Source organism: Dysidea avara, chromosome 9, assembly GCF_963678975.1.
Source record: "Dysidea avara chromosome 9, odDysAvar1.4, whole genome shotgun sequence".
Lineage (NCBI taxonomy): Eukaryota > Metazoa > Porifera > Demospongiae > Dictyoceratida > Dysideidae > Dysidea > Dysidea avara.
Window position 1 is genome coordinate 2,050,434 of NC_089280.1, and position 19,450 is coordinate 2,069,883.

The following is a 19,450-nucleotide window of genomic DNA, read 5'->3' on the forward strand; positions in this document are numbered from 1 at the left end:
AGCAATAATTAAAAGAAACAACACTTATCTGTCACCCAGAACAGCTTTGTGTCCATTTCATCTGTATTAAGCACCTCTAAAATAATTACTGTTTTATATCCTTTGGCTTTGTTTCTCGTTGTAACTACTTTAGAAGCATTCCTTGTAGTTTATCTCAATACACTCAAATGGTAAAGTTAAACAATTTTATGAAGATACTTTTTGGTTAGTGTGTACTAACTCTGCACAACACCGACTGTTGCAAGGCAAGAATGTTTTGTCCATGCATTGGTTCTTCCAATCATGTTCATGGGACTTCAGCTTCTATGAGCTAGAGTACTTGTTTTTGTGAACTAAGCTTGTTATAATTATCACTCAATTGCAACACATCCATGCATACAACTATTTGACTGCATTATCACCACTTCCCTAATATGTGCACACCATAGCTAATGATCATTGTGTTATCATATTGTAAACCCACAATCACTTTCTACATTGCTATATATAAAAGAAAGCTTGCTGATCTGCTGTGCCTCCTGAGGGAGGCATAGCAGGTCAGTGATCAATAGTGAGATCCGCAATGCTACTCAGCACATCAGTGATCATTAGTGAGGTGTGCTGTGTGTGTTGACTCCCTCAACTGGAGATAGGAGGTCTCATTTTAGGGAACCTCTCCAGAGGTCTATTAGGGATTTAAAGACCTCATTATCTCTAGGATTTTATGCATACCATTTTCTAATTTTCCTTAGTAAATCTGCTAAGCGCAGCTGATAAAAGCACAACATAAAATGCACCGGAAGCAAAGGAAGGAAATTACACCAGATATATAGCTGTTGACTGTATTATACTAAGATCTGCTGCAACAAGCTCGATCTAAATGGTTAGCAACATGCCAAACATCACACTGTGACAAGATTGAGTTGTTTATCTTAACCTTTACTGAAATAGCTAATTGTAGACTATTATAATGTCTGATCACTCTAGTACACATACACTGTAGCTAGTACCAGCACTGATTATGGTCTTAGCTAGTTATACAGTGTGGCTACCTGAGATAGATCAAACAATAGACCACATACATGCACAATTGTATTAACGTAACTTGTAGTATGGACAGTCTACTGAGTGCTATAGAGTCCTCAGAGGTCATAGCTATGTGGCCTTTAGTTGTATTATTCTGTGCAGAGGAACGGCAAGTATTTGGAGTCTAAATGAACCTTTTTGAACATCTTGCTAGATTCTTAATTCATCCAGTAATCAGTAACTATTTCATCTTACATAAGGTGTAAATTACTAATCTGTATGTAAGGATACTAGCTAGTAACATAGCTATTATTATTAGCCTTATATAATTGAGGGGTCAGTGGAAAGGAGTAACTTAGAAACAACAAATCAAATAGAGTTATTATGCAGACATGACTGAATTGCCACATCCTAATGCAAATTTATAAATATAACTAAGTGTGATGTGATTTTTGTTGTTTAATTTGTGAAACATTATACAAGCAACTACAAAATGACACACGTACAACTCAAAATATGGCATAGCTAGGTTACCCACTGACCCCTTCATGATCAACAGTTGTTGTATATAATGTGTTTCAATATATAGTTCCAGGGAAATGTTTAACACCAGTAAATTATATATGTATTATTGTGTGATACTTAACCACTATAATATGGAATGATGCTTAAAGGCATTTTTTTTCTTCCTGGTAGTTGGTATCAGGTTATGAGAACTCACTCACCCCTAGTGCTTGTTGACAATGCTGGTCACTGCAAAAATGGTATGGCTTTCCATTGGCTTTTTGAAGGATGGAAAGATGATGGAAATGTCAAATTTCCATGTATAACTCTTAGCTTTCCTAGAGTAAGGAAATATTGTATTTACAGAACTTTCCTATTAAGATTCAGCCGTTTTTCTTTGGCTTTGCTTTTGTGGAAGCACAAGGAAAGATAATGGAAATTCCACCCTATATGCATATTTCCAATACGCCCCTAATTATGTAAAATAATTTAGACATAATACATTGATAGTTTACACCATACAAGGCAATATTATATAACTACATGTAAAGTGCAATGTTCAGTGTCAGTCTCTTTGTCTTACTCCAGGAGTCCATAGAGAGAGACTTTTACTAAGAGCAGACCAGGAGTCTTTCACCGGAGCCCATAACGAAGTCCAGCAGGAGCTCATGGAGGAGGGAGTCTTTTTACCAGGAGACCCTTTGTCTTTCACCAGGTGCCTTGCAGCCGATATGGATCTCATTCAAAAACTTGCTGAAATAAATTACATAACTGAGTATGAATACATAAGCATAGAACTACATACAGTTGTACTATACAATAGCAGCTGCCTCTTTAACATTGGACCACAGTGCTAATGGCAATAAGGATACTTTTATCTGATGTGTAGTAAACAATGATGTGTATGCAAAAGCTCAGATTTTGAAGCCACCTTATGAATTTTTGTTGGATTATAATATAGATAGCTCCTTTTTCACATCATTGTACCTACAAACAATTGAACCCTATGTCACAACATGGTGAATACTACAAATAAACTATACATTAGCATCAGAGATGTCAAACAACTGATTGACACTTGAGCCGTGGGTATGTGTCATTGTTATTACAGATTTTTTTTGGATCAAGAACAGGATTACAGGAAACAGATACACAAAATACCATATCAAGGCACACAGTCCACACTAACAACCAATACAGATTTTCTTGGATCAAGAATTGGACAGATACACAGTGCCATATCATTTCCACTTAGAGGAGACACACTTATTGACATACATTCCCCACTAACAACATTAACAAAAGCTACTAACCTGAAACTTTAAAAGTTCTCATGTGGTTAGTCCATTCTTGACTTGTGTCTCATCCCTAAAAACATCAATGCAAAGGAGTACGTGCAATATCTCATACATAAAACTTACCTCAAGCATAACCCTCAGTCATTCGCTTAAACTGCGGTCTGAAACTCCTAGTTCATAAATCTCGCGATCCGTGTTGCTACACAAAAACCAACTATAACAAACAAACACAGGCAAATTAATGCTTGCCTCTATTGTACTTGGGTGTCAAAAGCTGAAAATCGGGAAACAAGGTAATGGCACCACAATAGTAGGCATTCCAGCCCAATTTATAAATTTTGGAAGAATGGGCTTTTTATATGCTCAATAGATAGAGTATTGGTTGCCGATCTCAGTATAGTTTGTTGGGCTGGAATTAGCTACTTTGGCATGCACAGTGCTTAAAAACTGAAAAAAGGTACATTTTTTTCTCTGGGGTTCCCCATACATTTTAAAGGGAAAAATGGCACAATTAAATCAGGAAGCCATCTAGCAATCTGGACTATCTTGAAACTGCAGTTGCTTCTAGCTGCAAGTTTGTACATATAATGAGAGTAACTTCCAATTGTATCAGATCTCAGCGATCTTTGTATGCTTTGTGGTGAGCAAATATGTTTCACCTACTGCACACTTCTCAATACAATGGTACATACCCATATAGGCAAAAGGTTATGTCAAGTAAGCAAAAACATCAAGTTAACAACTTATAAAGGTAAACAACTACTGTGGAGGTGCCACAATGATGCAACAATACCTAAGGTGGAGTTGTGGTTTCAATTATGGCATTGTTATGCCGACTTTGAAGTGGTTTATAATTTTGAGCTGATGACACAGCCATCAGAAAATTGCTCTGGAGCTGAAAATCGCTAACCCGAGCACCGGAAGTAACTACGCACTTTAAAGTAAGCACCAGTGACTACCTTCCACCCGACAGTACATTTTTTAAAGTTTTAAAGTATTCTACATACATTACAAGGCTTGAAAAGATTACAAAACAACACAAAACTTACTTATATGTAATGCGCACGATAAAACTAAGATTTTCATGATGATCAGCGTGTGGACAAACCCCACAGCGAGTTTCATCCTCATTGGAGCTCGGATGACGGAGCAATCCCAAGTTAAACATGTTATTTTGTGCCAGGGTTCTATTGGGGAATATACGAAGATTTTTTTTAAATTTAAAAATCTTGGATACTGGAATGCCTAACAATAGTCTGAAGGCAATGGCAGGATTTCAGGTCAGCACGAGTTAGCAAGCTCTGTAGGTGTAGGGATAGGCTAAACCTATTTTATAGAACATCTTAGCGTAGAGTAGAGTGCGGTGGATGGGAGCGCCAACTAGGGCCGGTTCTTCTTTCTTAAAAAAAAAAAAAACTTAGCTAGCAAGCTGCAATCTTTCTCCTCCATCCATGCGTGCCACCATCACGCTATAGTTCAGCGTTAAGCCTGAGCGTTAACTGCTCTGCTTGTATCACACATGATCACCGTCAGCAGCTTCTTTGTTCAAACTATGGTTCACAATTACAACTTCCATAAATTATAATAATCCAACATTTCCTAGAAGCATTAGCGCAATGATGCGCTGCTGCAAGTTTTGCAGTGAGGATAGGTTACTCTGCGATGGCAATATTTAAACGACTTCAACTAGACTACCTGGTAATAATAGACAAATAGGTAGACTAGATGGCCATGCAGAGAGCCCTGTTCCAGCAATCGCTGGCATGGCTGCTTGACGTCTAGCAGTCTATAGCTCGCGCGTTGTAGCCATAGTCAGTCTCATTCAGTTGACCAGTATTAAATTCTTAGCTAAATAACTTGAACTTCTATTGCATACATTCAAAAACTTAACAACTTTACATATGTTTACTGTGCAATGTAAATATATGGAAAGTTAGAGGGCTTGAAAAATCGTCTTTCCATGAGTTTCCTGAAACAAGGAAATATATGTAAATCCAATCTGTTTTTGTAGTGTGGTGTTCCATCTACTCTGTGTTTTACTTTGTGTATTTTGTGTCATGTACGTAGGATCACTATAGTCTGGTAACTGTAATGTACTGCTCAATGTTCAACTGGCTCTGTATATTATGTAGCTACCTTGTAATTGGGTGCCAGTTATTTAACTCTAATGTTTAACAAACACCGGTAAATAGTTAATTCCAGCTGTCTAGAGCCTGACAATAAGCCAGACTTTCCTCCCAGCCTAGAAAATGAAGCTTGCAACTTAGCTTATCAATAACCTTCAGAAGCATATTTTTAATGAACCAAAATACCATAATAATGCTTTAATTTATTTTACTCAATGAGGATGTGAGAAGACTTCTTTATTAGCTGTTTGCAATATTTATATTTGGTTGTTATGTGCTTATACCTTCCAGTATTTGCAATTGCTTTTTATACCATGTGGTAGGAATCTCCCAACAACACTACATTGAACACTTGTAAGGAAGCTAGCTAGCACATATACCTTGCATGTAGCAGACTAGCAGTATTACAGCCCAAAATTGCCTCCAAACAGCATTTCAAAATGTGTAATTTTCCTGGGGGAGCATGTCCCTAGACCCCATACTCTAGAACTACATGTATACTTTACAATGAATCTGGTGGTCAGCTAAGTGTGATACAACAATAATATAAGTGAGCACCATCCATGTATTATGACGTTTTATTAAACCCACAATCAATTCATCTATCTACTAGTATAAATATACCCACATTATTTTCTAAGTCAGTTAGAGACCGCCCACTCAGATCTTCGTGGCATTAAAAAACCTTAGCTTTGCCTTGGGTTTTTTAAATCATGAAGATCCTTGTGGTAGGTCTTTAACTATTACTTAGCTACCATCCTCCCTGGATACAAGCTCAGGCCACTGAATAGTGCTGCTTGCACTGAGTATAATCACTACACTGTACAGACAATTTAGACCTATAATAAGCGATGGTCACAGTTAGCTATGCATGTTTGTCTAACAATACTATAATTATACAGGGATTTATCTAATCCATAGGGTGGCACCAAAGGGCAAAGCCTGTACAAGGGTGCTTTCCTTAACATACAATACAAAACAAAAGGCAAACATGATACAAGACAAAGGATAATTTACACACAAGGTAGCTACAAAAAACACACAATAGCACAATTTAACAAAACAACACAAAACACATAACCAATAGCTATACATGCAAAGCAAGTGATAAATGGCATGATGAAAAGAATTAACAGACTTGATAGTAGCTAAGTTTATCTATTGATGCATTGGTCCACAACAAGAATGATATGTATTGATATAGTAATCAGTAAAGAGATGTTCTAGGTCTCTTATTGAGGATAACGACACAGACAGGTATTTATGACAATTAGTGAGACTAGGCCAAGACAATCATTAGAAAGATGATTTACTCCACTTCCTAACTGGGAAATACCAGCTCCCACATGCCCACTTAACAGCATTATCATGACATTGTACATCCTCTAAAGCAGAGATGTCATGATGGACACAGGTGTTCTCAAGCTAGAATTTAAAAGCCATAGATTTTGTAGCTGTGAAGCTAGGTGATCATTTGGCCTTGACAGAAACATGGTAAGACCACATGACAAATTAGATTGGCCCAAGATATTTAATGATTAAATTCCATGAGATAGTTGCATAAAAGTGAGAAGTATTTTCTTCTAAAATGCTTAACACTTAGCTGGATGCATTTAGACAAAGTTACAGCTTGATAATCCAATAGTAGATGTTATTGAGTAGTCTTGCCAGCCCAATTGATAACTAGTCACTGATAGTCTCACCCGCCAGCCAGCCTGTGGTTTTCTTTCCCTTCAAATGGCAGGTCTTGCTGTGGTAACAAACAATCAGCAGAACTTTTAACTTCTCTACACAATGCAACGTCATCAGCAAAAATAATAATTAAAACGTAGAGTTGCTTACAGCATTTTGCAAATCATCAATGCAGAGCCCTGTGGCACGTGAACCCACCAAACTAGGTCAATAGCTGATTCAGTCTTATCAGCGGGTACAGTACAGGCTGGTATTACGGGCCAGGATAGCGGGCGGTAATATGGGTCGCATAGCTTAAAACAAGTTTATTAGGTTAAATCCCGCAGATTTATGAGTAAAGGGATAATATTTAGATCATCATAGGTAGTGATTATAAGTAAGCCACAATTTAATTAGGAAATCGTAGCTGTATAGCTTCTTTTGTACTGTCAATGATTGCCTTTGCTATGTGGTAAAGAGTACAGATATAAAGTAAATAATGAGGTCAGCTAATCTGTTTTGACTGTCTACAGTGTCCCTGCATGTTACCCTTACATATGAAATAAAATATGAAATAGTCAACATAGCTACAAGCATGGTGTCCTCATGTATGTGTCATACAGTGTTCCAGAAAATGATCATACAGACAGACTACCACCTGGTACAAAAATATTCTGATCTGTGAATGCGGCTATTCACTAGTAAGTCCAGACCTGTGAGAAGTTTATGGGTACACTGGCTTTTCCTAGTCTGGCGGCGCCCACCCCTTTGCAAGAAAAAAACAAAAATGAAGGGTATTCTATATGTAGGGTCCGCAATCCGATAAATCAACTTTCACAAATCGATCCCCCTACCATTGTGGGATGTTCATTGTAGTATCCCATTGCTAGATCCACCATGAAACCGGAGGCACGGTAGTTGTCTTCACAGAACTATCGATTTTAGTATTTCGTGAGATGCAAAAATTATTTTTAAAATTTCGGGCTCCACACAAAGAACAGGATAGAACTTGCTGCTTAGCTAGATATTATCTAGAGTTAATGTAGTTAAAAAGTACGCACAGTAATAAGCAAATGATTCACTGGGTTACCGGTACAGGGTTGCTTTCTCCCAAAAAGCAGAAAACGAAACACGAATTTTCGAATTCAAACTGCCCTACCAGCCAAGACAAGAAAAGCCAACTCTTCCTCATAGTGATGTGATAAGGTTGGATGCATAGTCTGTCTATGCTGTTAGTTTGGAAAGGATCTGAGACTTCTCACCATCTGGGTGAAGAACGTCAAAATTTTCGTGCGTCATTTCAAGGGATTCTCTCAATGGTACCAAAGTGCTTTCCGGTACTTCTGATGCCACACTGGTGACTTAATTTTGTTTAGAATGATGATAAATGATGGTTCAAAACGTTTGGTAGTAGTAGTAGTTGGTGTTTCTGTGATTTCATATGATGCAGTATGCCAGCAGCTCACCAGGAGCTCCACCCAGCTCGGATAAAAAAATGAAAGATTTTGTGCATTTTTCGGTTTGTTTTGGGATGTTTTGCAGCATAATAGTGATGTAGGGTGATCTAGTGAAGATTTGAAGCTGCTGTGGAGCATTAGAGGTGAAGTCAAATTTGGACGATTTTGCTGCCTCCCTTCATGCATAGCTTAGAGCGAGGCGTGGAAGCTATGGATGAAATAATAATTGACAACCGCTGTTACCAAACGTTCAGGGACATCTTTTGCCATAGTTGTAGTCCATAATTGATGATTGTTGTGGCTGCAGAAGCGCTGGAAATGGGTAGAATTCGCAACACAATTCTTTGATGCTGCAAAAAATTTTGACGCTCGTCACCCAGATGGTGAGAAGTCATCTTTTCCAAACTAACAGCATAGACAGACTATGCACCCAACCGTATCGAAACACTATGAGGAAAAGTTGGCTTCTCTTGCCCTGGGTGGTAGGGCAGTTTGAATTCGAAACTTCGTATTTCTTGTCTGTTTTTTCAAAGAAAGCAACCCTGTGCCGGGCACCCAGCAAACCATTTACTTATTTCTGTGCGTAGTTTTCAACTACAACAACTCTGGATACGATTTGGCTAAGTAGCAAGTTTCATCCGGTCCTTTGTGTGGAGTACGAAATTTTAAAAATAAATCTTGCATCTTGTGAGATACTGAAAATGATATTTCTGTGAAGACAACAATCGTGCCTCCGGTTTCATGGTGGATCAAGCAATGGGATACTACAATGAACATCCCACAATGGTAGGGGGATTGATTTGTAGAAGTTGATTTTTCGGATTGCGGACCCTACTATATGAGAGCAAAAGATGGAGGTACTCCGAGGTAGTAAAAAGCCTTGTAAATGGAACTGATGTGCTTAAAGAATAGAAAGTACCTTTGGTCGTTGGTCATGCTGTACTAGCAGCTGAACTGCTTACTTTGCATGGGTGTTAATGCCAGATACCTCAACTCTCACGCATTACGCGTGAGACACACTCATTGGATTGTCACGTTGTCTCACGCATGGTTTTGCATTGCAATTCCTGGAAAATTAAGCTGTTTATTTCACTTCAAACCTCTTGGAAAAGTACTAAACAGTGCTCTAATGGCTAAAAATGGAGAAGTATAACTGAAAATAGCCAAAGTTGCTAATTTTGCAATTTTTACAAGAAATTTTCTACTAAGACGAGATCTCACACAAATCTCACTCACTTTAACCGGCTCAGGTCTCACTCCTAGTGCACTTTACAGGTTGAGGTCTCTGGTTAATCGTGTGCCATTCTCCCGGCCATTATTGTGATGACATCGCTTAATTGCATCCATTGTTACAACTGCATATAGTTACCAGACCTCGGACCAGACCCTACCTCTTTTTCGCGAAAGGGCTGGCGCCGCCAAACTAGCCGGCCTTTCCTAGCAGTGTGAAACACCAGGGTTACAGTTTTAGGTAATAGTAATCACTTATGCTTTGTCTCAACAGTCAACACAAACTATGTACCACCAGTTACTTACAATACAGCGCCTGGACACTGGTGTTAAAAAAAAAAAATTTAAAAAAAATGAAGATTACACGGAAGAATCCGATGTCAAAAGAGTATCGGAGAGAGAACTTGATCGCTGAATGCGAACTGCGGGACATAGCTAGCTAAGTTACTGCTGTTGCAGATGGTTGAAGATTTTAATAAATGTATGACATTATCATGACCAAGCTCCTGATTCTATTGCCTGTCATCAGTACGACTTTGAGCTCGACTTTCAGTGCTGTTTGTAGAAGAAATGAATCAACTGATATTCACATAATCGGATTTTTCGCCTGCACTGCCAGTAACGATACTAGAGGTATTAGAGGGGATAATTGTGATGGGATAGACAGAATACCCATTATGAAGTTAGCTCTAGAGGAGATCAATGAGAGATGTGACCTACTACCAGGATATCGACTAGTCGTCGACTATGCTAACTCCGCGGTGAGTATTTAATAGCAGTTGTGCAGCTACTTGTTAACTGTTTAGCAGCTAGGAGTAGCTACTGGTTAATTGTTTTTCTGAGGCCATCACAAATTAATTTTATGTTTCTCGGATGCGGCAGGTCAACAATTTCACTTTTCTAAAAAAAAACCCACCTGATTGGCTCACGTGAACTCACATGGCAGATGAAGCCATAGATATTCATGATGAAACTGACACCACAGCTTCATGAATCGTTGAGTATTGTTTTGAAACGAGGTGTAGTCATCATTAAAACAGAACACAATAGTGAAGTGCTCCTGCGAAGAGACAATTTGGGTCGCTGGTTAGAAAAGTCACTCTGGAATTTCAAGAAGAAAGAGTCAGATAATGGGAATATAGCTTACAGTGGCTACTTGGCTTTAGTAATCCGACATGCTAAACATACATGTTAATGGAGTTTAAACATATAAATAGTGAGAAGGGATATCAGTGGTATGTATAAAGTCTGTCTTCAGCTTTGTAGTCACGACAGGTTTTGCTGATCCAGGTATAGTGTGGCAGCTACTTGCTCCGTATGTACATATTCGGGTTGAGCCTACAGCACAAACATGGCATATATACATGCAAAAGATAAGATGCACACTGACCATGTAATTTATTGCAGCTATATAATTATGTTCTGCTGGGAGTCAATATACAGTATTATTATAAATCTACGTATGTATTATAATATACATGTGCCATTCTTTTTTTTGACCTGCTGGATCACCCTTGAGGATAAAATAATTTGAGAAACATAAGATTTATTTGGTATGGCCTAATTACAAAGACTCTAGAAATCTGTAATTGATTGCCGTAATTACTGATAAAATGTTAAATACAGAGAAGATCTCAGATCCCGGCTGTTGTGGCTCCTTTGGTGCATGCCTACACTGAACGTTGCTGGGGATCAAGTCACCACTGGGTCTGGGATTTTTTTCTGCATTCTTCAATCTTTTAGTTACATGTTTCTTACTCCCTGTATTCACAGGCTTTATTTAGCCTTCTCACAGGTCCTAGTGGGATAGCATTTAATGTGTACCCCTAGGCCCTCCTTACCTTACCTTGTATATAGCTATTCCTGTATGTTGTCATTATCATGATGTTCACTACTATAATAATGATTACCCCATGCTTGGTTCAAGAAACTCATCCTGCTAAGGTTCGACAGGTACAAATAAAGGTCACAGTAGCTAAAGCAAATCTCCCAGTAGCCTTACTGCATATCAATCTTCACACTCATTGTGCCCATGAGCTGAGCCATCAAAATCATTGAAGGTTGCTATGGCCTCAGCTGTTAGTTTAGTCAACAGGAAGTAGTGATTGAGCATTCTATTGCTAAGGCAACCATATCTCAGTGTAGCACATTTGTATACTTTTATGTACAAATTTAATAATGACCAATCTTCAAGTATAATTTTCCTTTATTTGTTTCAACTGTGCTGTATAAGCCCAAGTGTGCTGTATTTTCCCTTTGATCCCAATACAGCACTGTTGAAACAGTAAACAAGTTGACCAAAGCATGACCAATGCCAGACACATTATCACATTCCTTTCACTAAACCACTGCAATGTTATGAAGCCATTCAACCATTATGACATATCATAAACACATAGAACAATGCCATGACCTGAACACAAGTGGGCGAATTACCCTGAAAGTCATTCTTAGCGAATGCAGTTAGCAAGGGAACAGAGCAGATGGCGTTATCAACACTACAAAGTGACTCCTGTTCACACCCAGGTGGAACATGCTAAGATAATTCGCTTCCAGTTGCCTTCATGGTATCGTTCCCAGCACCACACCATGGCTTCTATAAATGCACTATCACCCGCTAAACACGATAGCAAGCCTCTCTATAACAAAGTCACAGACTTACTCATGGGCATTAAGCCAGGCCCCAAACGAGGAACAAACAGTTGGCCACTCACTGTTGCTCTTGGCAGCTCAAATCAATTAAAGCTACGTAGCTAGCTAGCTTCATGACGCTGAATCACTGTAGTCTCGAACTTACGCGGATAGGCACTCACCTCCTGCTACTTGGCGTCACCCCCACTCTTCGCAGCCACTACTTTAGTACAATAAACCAGTTAAAGCACCGCCATTGCTCATGCAATATGGAAAAAAATAGCACTCGGGCATGGTCTCGAACCTAATACAGCACTCAGCTTCGCCTCGTGCTGTATTAGTCTCTCGCCCATGCCCTCGTACTATTTTTTCCATATTGCACTCACGGCGGTGCTTTAACTAGTATTTACAATTGTTACATATGGTCTATGTGTGTTGTGTGTGTGTGTGTGTGTGTGTGTGTGTGTGTGTGTGTGTGTGTGTGTGTGTGTGTGTGTGTGTGTGTGTGTGTGTGTGTGTGTGTGTGTGTGTGTGTGTGTGTGTGTGTGTGTGTGTGTGTGTGTGTGTGTGTGTGTGTGTGTGTGTGTGTGTGTAGCGTCAAGAGTTCATAATACAATTATAATGCCGAGATGGTCTAATTAGATAGTATATACCCACCCAAAGAGAGTGTTTATCACTTCATCAATCTGTGATTAGAGGGTATAATGTCATACCAAACAATCACAATAATCTACAAAATTTAATATGCTCTGTTGTGGGTTTCTGTGAAGAACATTTTATTGAACATAGTGAAACATAATTATTATTAACACGTTATTAGATCATGTACTGCATCATGTGTTTCCTACCTAATACAATTATAGTATGACTTCAGTCACTGGTGGTATAACAATGAGTTTTTCCAGGATGGTAAGGTTCAACTGACATCCTGTCAGAACTTCTTCATGAGACCATTTCCTAAAACAATGGTAACAAGGCAGTCAATTATGGTTCCTACTAACCAAACAAACATGATCGCTGACTTTATGTTGCACACACATTACTATTGAAGCGTTAATAACATTAACCATCAGTGATTGTGTGTGTACACTTTCATTTATTAATGGTAATGATCCCAGGATGTACTTATGATGCTAATGTATTGCATGAGCAGTCTAGCAGGTTACCTTATAAACTGTACTGTACATCAAGTACACTTATCCTAGTCTTGTCTTCTAGACATTTATTATAGCATACAATTGTGTACCATGTGCAAATTCCACCAATGACACTTGCCGTACCAAGCCAGTAGAATTTTTTCATCAGATTTTCACTATTGGACTTCTATGTTATGTGTCTGTCAATATTTCAGAAGACTTCACTTCTTCAGTTTACAGTTCTTCTCCATTCTGTTGCAATGTAAAACACTCAGGTGTATCATTAATATATAACAATAGACATTAATATGGTACATATCAGCGTTGTAAGTGGACCGGATCATCCGGATTATCCGGGTCATTTGGGTCTCATCTTGTCTGGGTCAAGTGGGTCTTATCCACTTCTCTGAATATCTGGGTTTGACCCGGATAGATCATGTGTGACTCTAAGTTAAGAAGCTTGATTGTAGTGGTAGAAATGCAGTTGTAAACACTCATGAAACTTATGTGGAATCACACCCACCATTCAGGAATATGCTTTGCTGTCTGTGCGGGATATGTAGAGCCACACCCACTTATCTAAGCTGTTCTCTGTGGGCATCACCGGATCCATGTTGCTACTTGAAATGTAGATAACTAACTTCTGGAAATTCTTAATTGTTGTAGCTGCATGTAGACTTACATGGAGCCACGCCCACTTGATAATATGTAGCTACTTGTTTCTTGCAGTCAATCCTTTCTATAGTGTAAAAAAAGTCTAACTAATGGAACGTGGAACTTGTGGGGCTTCAATCTAGCTCCTGAGGCACACCTCTATTTTAATTAAACTGAGTCACATGCACGTCAGATCCAGGTCCCATCCAGATTATTATTTGGGTCAGTAGGTCAACTGGGTCAAAAACACTGATGCACTTACAACACTGGTCTAAACATTGTTTCTTTATAATGGCCTACTGTGGCCTAGTGGGATTTTGATATGTATAGTTTCCCCCAATCACTACTGGAGATTTTGTCCATGGAAATCCAATCTAATCCAAAACAGCCAAGCTGTAAAAAAAGAGTGCGGCCCTCAAAAAGGCTATGGTGAAAAAAGATGTGAAATCCAAGGTGGCGGCCAAGAAATGGCTGTGATGGTAGGTTAATAGTAAAAATTTTAATAACAACAATTCAGGTGAATTTAGTGCCGCTTGGTCTTGGCACAAAATTCACCTGAATTGTCGTTATTAAAATTTTTACCATTAACCTACCATCACAGCCATTTCTTGGCCGCCACCTTGGATTTCACATCTTTTTTCACCATAGCCTTTTTGAGGGCCGCACTCTTTTTTTACAGCTTGTCTGTTTTGGATTAGATTTCACTTCTTTTTGTATACTCCAAAGCCGGCCTATGGCCAGCTTTGGGGCTTTTTTAACTACTTTTTTTTTCTTTTCCACAGGAAAGAAGAAAAGATGAAGCAGATGAATACTTTAAATATTTCTGATTTTATCAATATTAAATGTACAAATTATATATATATATATAAATATATATATATATATATATATATATATATATATAATACATATATTTATTACAGAACTCTACATGGTGCATGGTTTCTTTGCAACTGAACATTCTACAAGGTGAGTCCTTCTAGCTGATCTCTCTACAGGGTGAACTGTTTGTAGCTAATCTCTCTACAAGATAACTTCTTCTAGCTGATGTCTCTACAGGGTCACTAGCTAGTAGCTGAACTCTCTACAAGGTGACTTCTTCTAGCTGATCTTTCTACAGGGTAATTTGTTTGTAGCTAAACTCTCTACAAGGTGACTTCTTCTAGCTGAACTACGTAGTTGAACTCCCTACAGGGTAACTTCTTCTAGTTGATATCTCTACAGGGTGAATTGTTTGTAGCTTATCTCTATACAGGTTACTAGTTTCTAGCTGATCTTTTGAATTCTTTTCAGGGTGACTGCTCTATTAGGGTGACTGCTCTATTAGAGTATCTCGATCTCGCACTTGCTACACCAAGTTGGATTTCGTGTTATAACTCCGTGGCTTTAAGTCTGATTCTTCTACACCATTGAAGAGCCTTTCTAAGATGATTACTCCACCTGTATAGCGAATTTCAAAGCATTACCCCTAGCGGTTTTTCTGGTGGGCGTGGAAAGTAGTCGTTTTTCTATTAGTTAATCTCGATTGCATAATTGTTACACACTGTTGGTTTTTTCATTGTATCTTCCTGGTTTTTAGCTCGATTTCTTTCAAACCACAAAAGGTTTGAGGTTCAATAGTTAACCTATTCACCCACCGATTTTCAGCTTCTTCCCGTAAGCGGTTTACCCTGTAGGCGTGACAACATATTGGTGTTATTTTTGTGAATAATCACAAATACCTCTTTGCCTGTTTATCGTATTCCAGCCAAATTTGGTACAGAGATGTGCTTTTTACCCCCCTTATGTGTGCCAAATGTCAAGGCAATAGGATATTGCGTTTGCATTTTATAGCGGTTTTTGTAAGTGTGCGAAAAGAGGAAGAAAAATAAGATGATGAAGAAGAAAGAAAAAAAACTAAGAAACTAAGCCAATTTTTGAAGTCGCATATCTCGGGAACGCTTGAAGCAATTTTGCTCAAAGTTGGAATATGGAGTACTGAAGTTGGAGGGAGTGTCCACAGCAAAAATCGTCTTGTTTCATCAAGGCAGCACAGAGCTACAGAGGTGCGAAAATTGCATTTTTGTTCTTCCTATCAATATACTCACGGGTGTTGCGCGCCGGCTTCTTGGGCCACACGATACACTACCGTGTGTCTTGATGCAAAAAATAATGTTCACCCTGTGAAAAGTGAAGTTTTCATTGGGTGGTACCAATGAAGTTTTATTTTCATAGCATTTTCATAGGAAAATTTAATGAAATGAAAAATTATCAATGAAAATTCCATGAAAAGCAGTTTCACAGAGTTTTCAGTGGTAATTTTTCATTGAGTTTTCATTAAAATTTCCTATGAAAATGCTATGAAAATAAAATTTCATTGGGGCCACCCAATGAAAACTTAACTTTTCACAGGGTGAACATTTTTTTCATTGGAGTTTCATGGAAAAAATCTCAAGTAGTGAATATTGAAAATCATTACATTGTGGGACCTTCAAAGTGTTTTACATCTCAGGCTTGTATTACCATTTTGTGTGGGTATGTGTGTATTGTATTGATGTATATGTCTTCAGCTACACTACATCAACTAATGTATGTACTACCATTGAAACCTTATGAAGTCATAATAGTGTACTTGCACATTCTTATAGTGGCTAAAAAAGGGGCGTCTGGATTCAGTGGAATGGAATGGTGGAATGGACTGGAATGGACTGGAATGGTGGACTGGAATGGAATGGTGGAATGGAACGGTACTTTCAATTGATGGTCACCTCTTTATAAAGACCACCTTCTAACAAAGACCACCTCTTTATAAAGACCGTTTTACTTTAATGTTTAAAATGCTGCTATCTTGTTGTTTTAGAGTGTATCTCCATAGAATGGTCTTATTGATCAGTTGTACGCCACATGCCTAGAAAATCAGAGTGATATCTGATTTGTAATACAGCAATATACCCCATGCAAAATCAGTTTGGCTGTATAAAGTGACGTCCCCATCAAACTAAAAGTAACTGACAACTAAAGGAGCTATTATTTGGGTGAGGCCAAGAAATACTGACAAATAACTTGCTATAATTTATAAAAATTTGGTCCATCATCATTCACTCATACAGTCTTGCTGCATTCCTAATTAATTCCCTGCAACTCTAATTGGCTAGTGATTTATTATTATTAACACTTTACAGTGACCAGCACTGAAGGTCTGACGGCAACATGTGCTACAACCTTAGGATCACCTAACCTAATTCAAGGACTTAGAACTAGCTGCCTTTTTTCTCCTCTACAACACCGGACTATTGAGAAAGGTACCAATTTACCAGCCAATTTACCAGCCAATTAGATTTACAGGGAATTAATACAGTCAGACTGCACAAGTCAATGATAAAGGACCAAGATTATTGTAAATTATACTTAGATGCCAGTACATTCATTTCTAGATATTAGCTCCTTTAGTTGCCAGTTGCTTTTAGTTTCGTGGACACATATTTTTTTGTATAGCCAAGCTGGTTTTTTTTGTATGGGGTATATAGCTATTACTGTATTGTATCATAAATCAGATATCACTGGCTTTTCTAGGGGACATAACATGTCGCACACAATTCATCAATAAGACTGTCTTATATTATAGGGCTCTAAAACAGTAATTCAGATATTAAAGTAAAATGGTCTTTGTTAGAAGGTGGTCTTTTAAAAGAGGTGACCACTAATTGAAATTCCCTAAGTACCGTTCCATTCCATTCCATTCCACCATTCCAGTCCATTCCACCATTCCAGTCCACCATTCCATTCCACTGAATCCAGACGCCCCTAAAAAAGTTGTGTCATTGTATATTACCATGTATGTATCATGTATATGTACCATGTAACTGATTCTTGTTATTGTTAGTCTATTTGAACATGTATGTATACTAGCATTGCAAACCAGCATGGAAAAACCAGTTATTAACCATTATTGGCTACAATTATTAACCGTTATTGGCTACCATTATTGGCTACAATTATTGGCTACAATTATTGGCTAAGAAGCCTATAAACTGGTTTTGCCCACCCATAAATTACCCCTGCTGACAAGTGTTGACATCATAATATAACCCCAAAGAATGTGTAAACATGTGATTTTAATAGCTGTTATTGTAAGGCAGGATGTTGATGTACCACCCTAAGGCTTCCACAGGCATGTTTAGTACCATAATGTCTGCTAATTTACAATCAGACAATAACTGGTCAATATCCAATTATGCACCTTCCAATAACCGGTTTTAGTAAACTCTGCAGGTTCACAGCACTAATGTGTACTTAACAACATAACAAAATCAGTCACTAGACTATATTGTAGTGCTCAGGATGTTAATTAACTCTTGATGTTGCACTATTATGGTATCCTATACAAGACCACCATTCATCAGTGGCTTCTTAAAGTCATAATAGTGACCTTGTAATACTATCCCAGGTGTTATTAAAACATTTCATGCCAACTGTGATCACGTGTTTTACTACATGAATGAACACCATCACTGCACTGTCTGTTGTAAAAAAGCACTGTCTGTTGTAAAAAAGCTCTATATACATGGGAGCCAGTTGTATCATATAGTCTGCAGTGTACTGCATAGCAGGGATCATGTAGGGGTTGGACTTTTCTACCCAAAAATATCACCAAATAACCAGCCTCAGTTATCCTTCACAACAGCTCAGTAGTATTAATCAATAAGGCATAATCAAACTCATACATGATTTTTATTGACCCCAAAAACTTCTTTTTTTGAATTTTGCTACTGACTAACTGACTGATAACCATAACTCGACTGTGGTTAAGGCTACACACTTGATTGCTTCAGTAAATTAGGTCAGCGATGCATATTTTTTCCAAGCAAAGCAACTATATGCTGTAATTCATATGATATACATCAATGGCTACTTTATTAGAGTATTTAAAATTTTCTTGTATATAAGTATTTTACCACAAAAAATAAACAAATTATGGTACATGCTGACATGAACTTACCTTACCTTATGTGGTCAAACCAATTACATGCCAAGACACCCAAGCACTTCTCAGTTTATCATACAGTATGATAGTTACTGTATAGTAGGGACTACAAAGGAGTAGGCGTGGCCTATGAAGTAACATCACCCAAAAACCAGCCTCAATTTTCCCTGATGACAATGAGACAGTATTGGTTAAGTAAAACTAAGCCTAAACAAGCTTTCAGATCAACCCGAAACGCTTTCAACAAGTTGCTACGGAATTTTAAAATATTTATTTAACGGAATTTTCTAGTGACTGACTGACTGATGCCTCCAGACAACCATAATTCGATAATGGCTAAGGCTACGGGCTTGAATTTTTCACTGTTCGACATCACTTTGGCCCGAGAGGTGCCTTTTGGCATACTGCAGTACGTACAATGCATTCTTCCTGGGCTTACCAGTGTCCTCCTTTGTGTCCCATTCATTTTTGCTGACAGCGAAAAGTGCAGTAGCATGTGATGGCTTCCCTTCGTATTATCGGAAAGTATCCGTATTTTTCATAGTAGCTATTTTGATTGCAGAAGTACTTTTCGAACAGTTCTCTATTCGTACTGCTGTGTAACGGGTTAAACATAGCCGACAACAAAGCGTAATATATACTTTACTTTTCAGACGATAATTGGTAGCTGGGGCACATGGCACCATTTCTTTCTTTTGGTATGCATGGATTGCAGAGGTGCTTTTCGAACAGTTCTTGATCTGAAATGCTGTGTAACAGGTTGAACATAGCTGAC

At 38.2% G+C, this 19,450-nt stretch overlaps 1 protein-coding gene and 1 long non-coding RNA gene across 6 annotated transcripts in view; one reads left to right on the top strand and one right to left on the bottom strand.

Moving 5' to 3' along the window:
• Positions 1 to 1,984: 1,984 nt before the first annotated feature.
• On the bottom strand, positions 1,985 to 9,592 carry LOC136265425 (uncharacterized). Of its 5 annotated transcripts, none has more exons than XR_010705502.1 (5): positions 9,298 to 9,495; positions 6,637 to 6,683; positions 2,931 to 3,021; positions 2,823 to 2,877; positions 1,985 to 2,262 (listed from the first exon to the last, which is right to left on the bottom strand). It is a non-coding gene; the product is annotated as an uncharacterized lncRNA (long non-coding RNA). The 5 variants fall into 5 exon arrangements; XR_010705503.1 differs by having other exon boundaries at positions 2,931 to 3,006; positions 9,298 to 9,493; XR_010705499.1 differs by lacking the exon at positions 6,637 to 6,683 and having other exon boundaries at positions 2,931 to 4,776; positions 9,298 to 9,592.
• A 35-nt stretch (positions 9,593 to 9,627) lies between these two features.
• The window catches only part of LOC136265406 (gamma-aminobutyric acid type B receptor subunit 1-like), a 34,172-nt gene continuing 24,349 nt past the window's right edge, over positions 9,628 to 19,450 (top strand). The window contains exon 1 of the mRNA XM_066060249.1: positions 9,628 to 10,052. Coding sequence (XP_065916321.1) covers positions 9,771 to 10,052 — 282 coding nt within the window. The 5' untranslated portion in view covers positions 9,628 to 9,770. The remainder of the gene's footprint in view (positions 10,053 to 19,450) is intronic.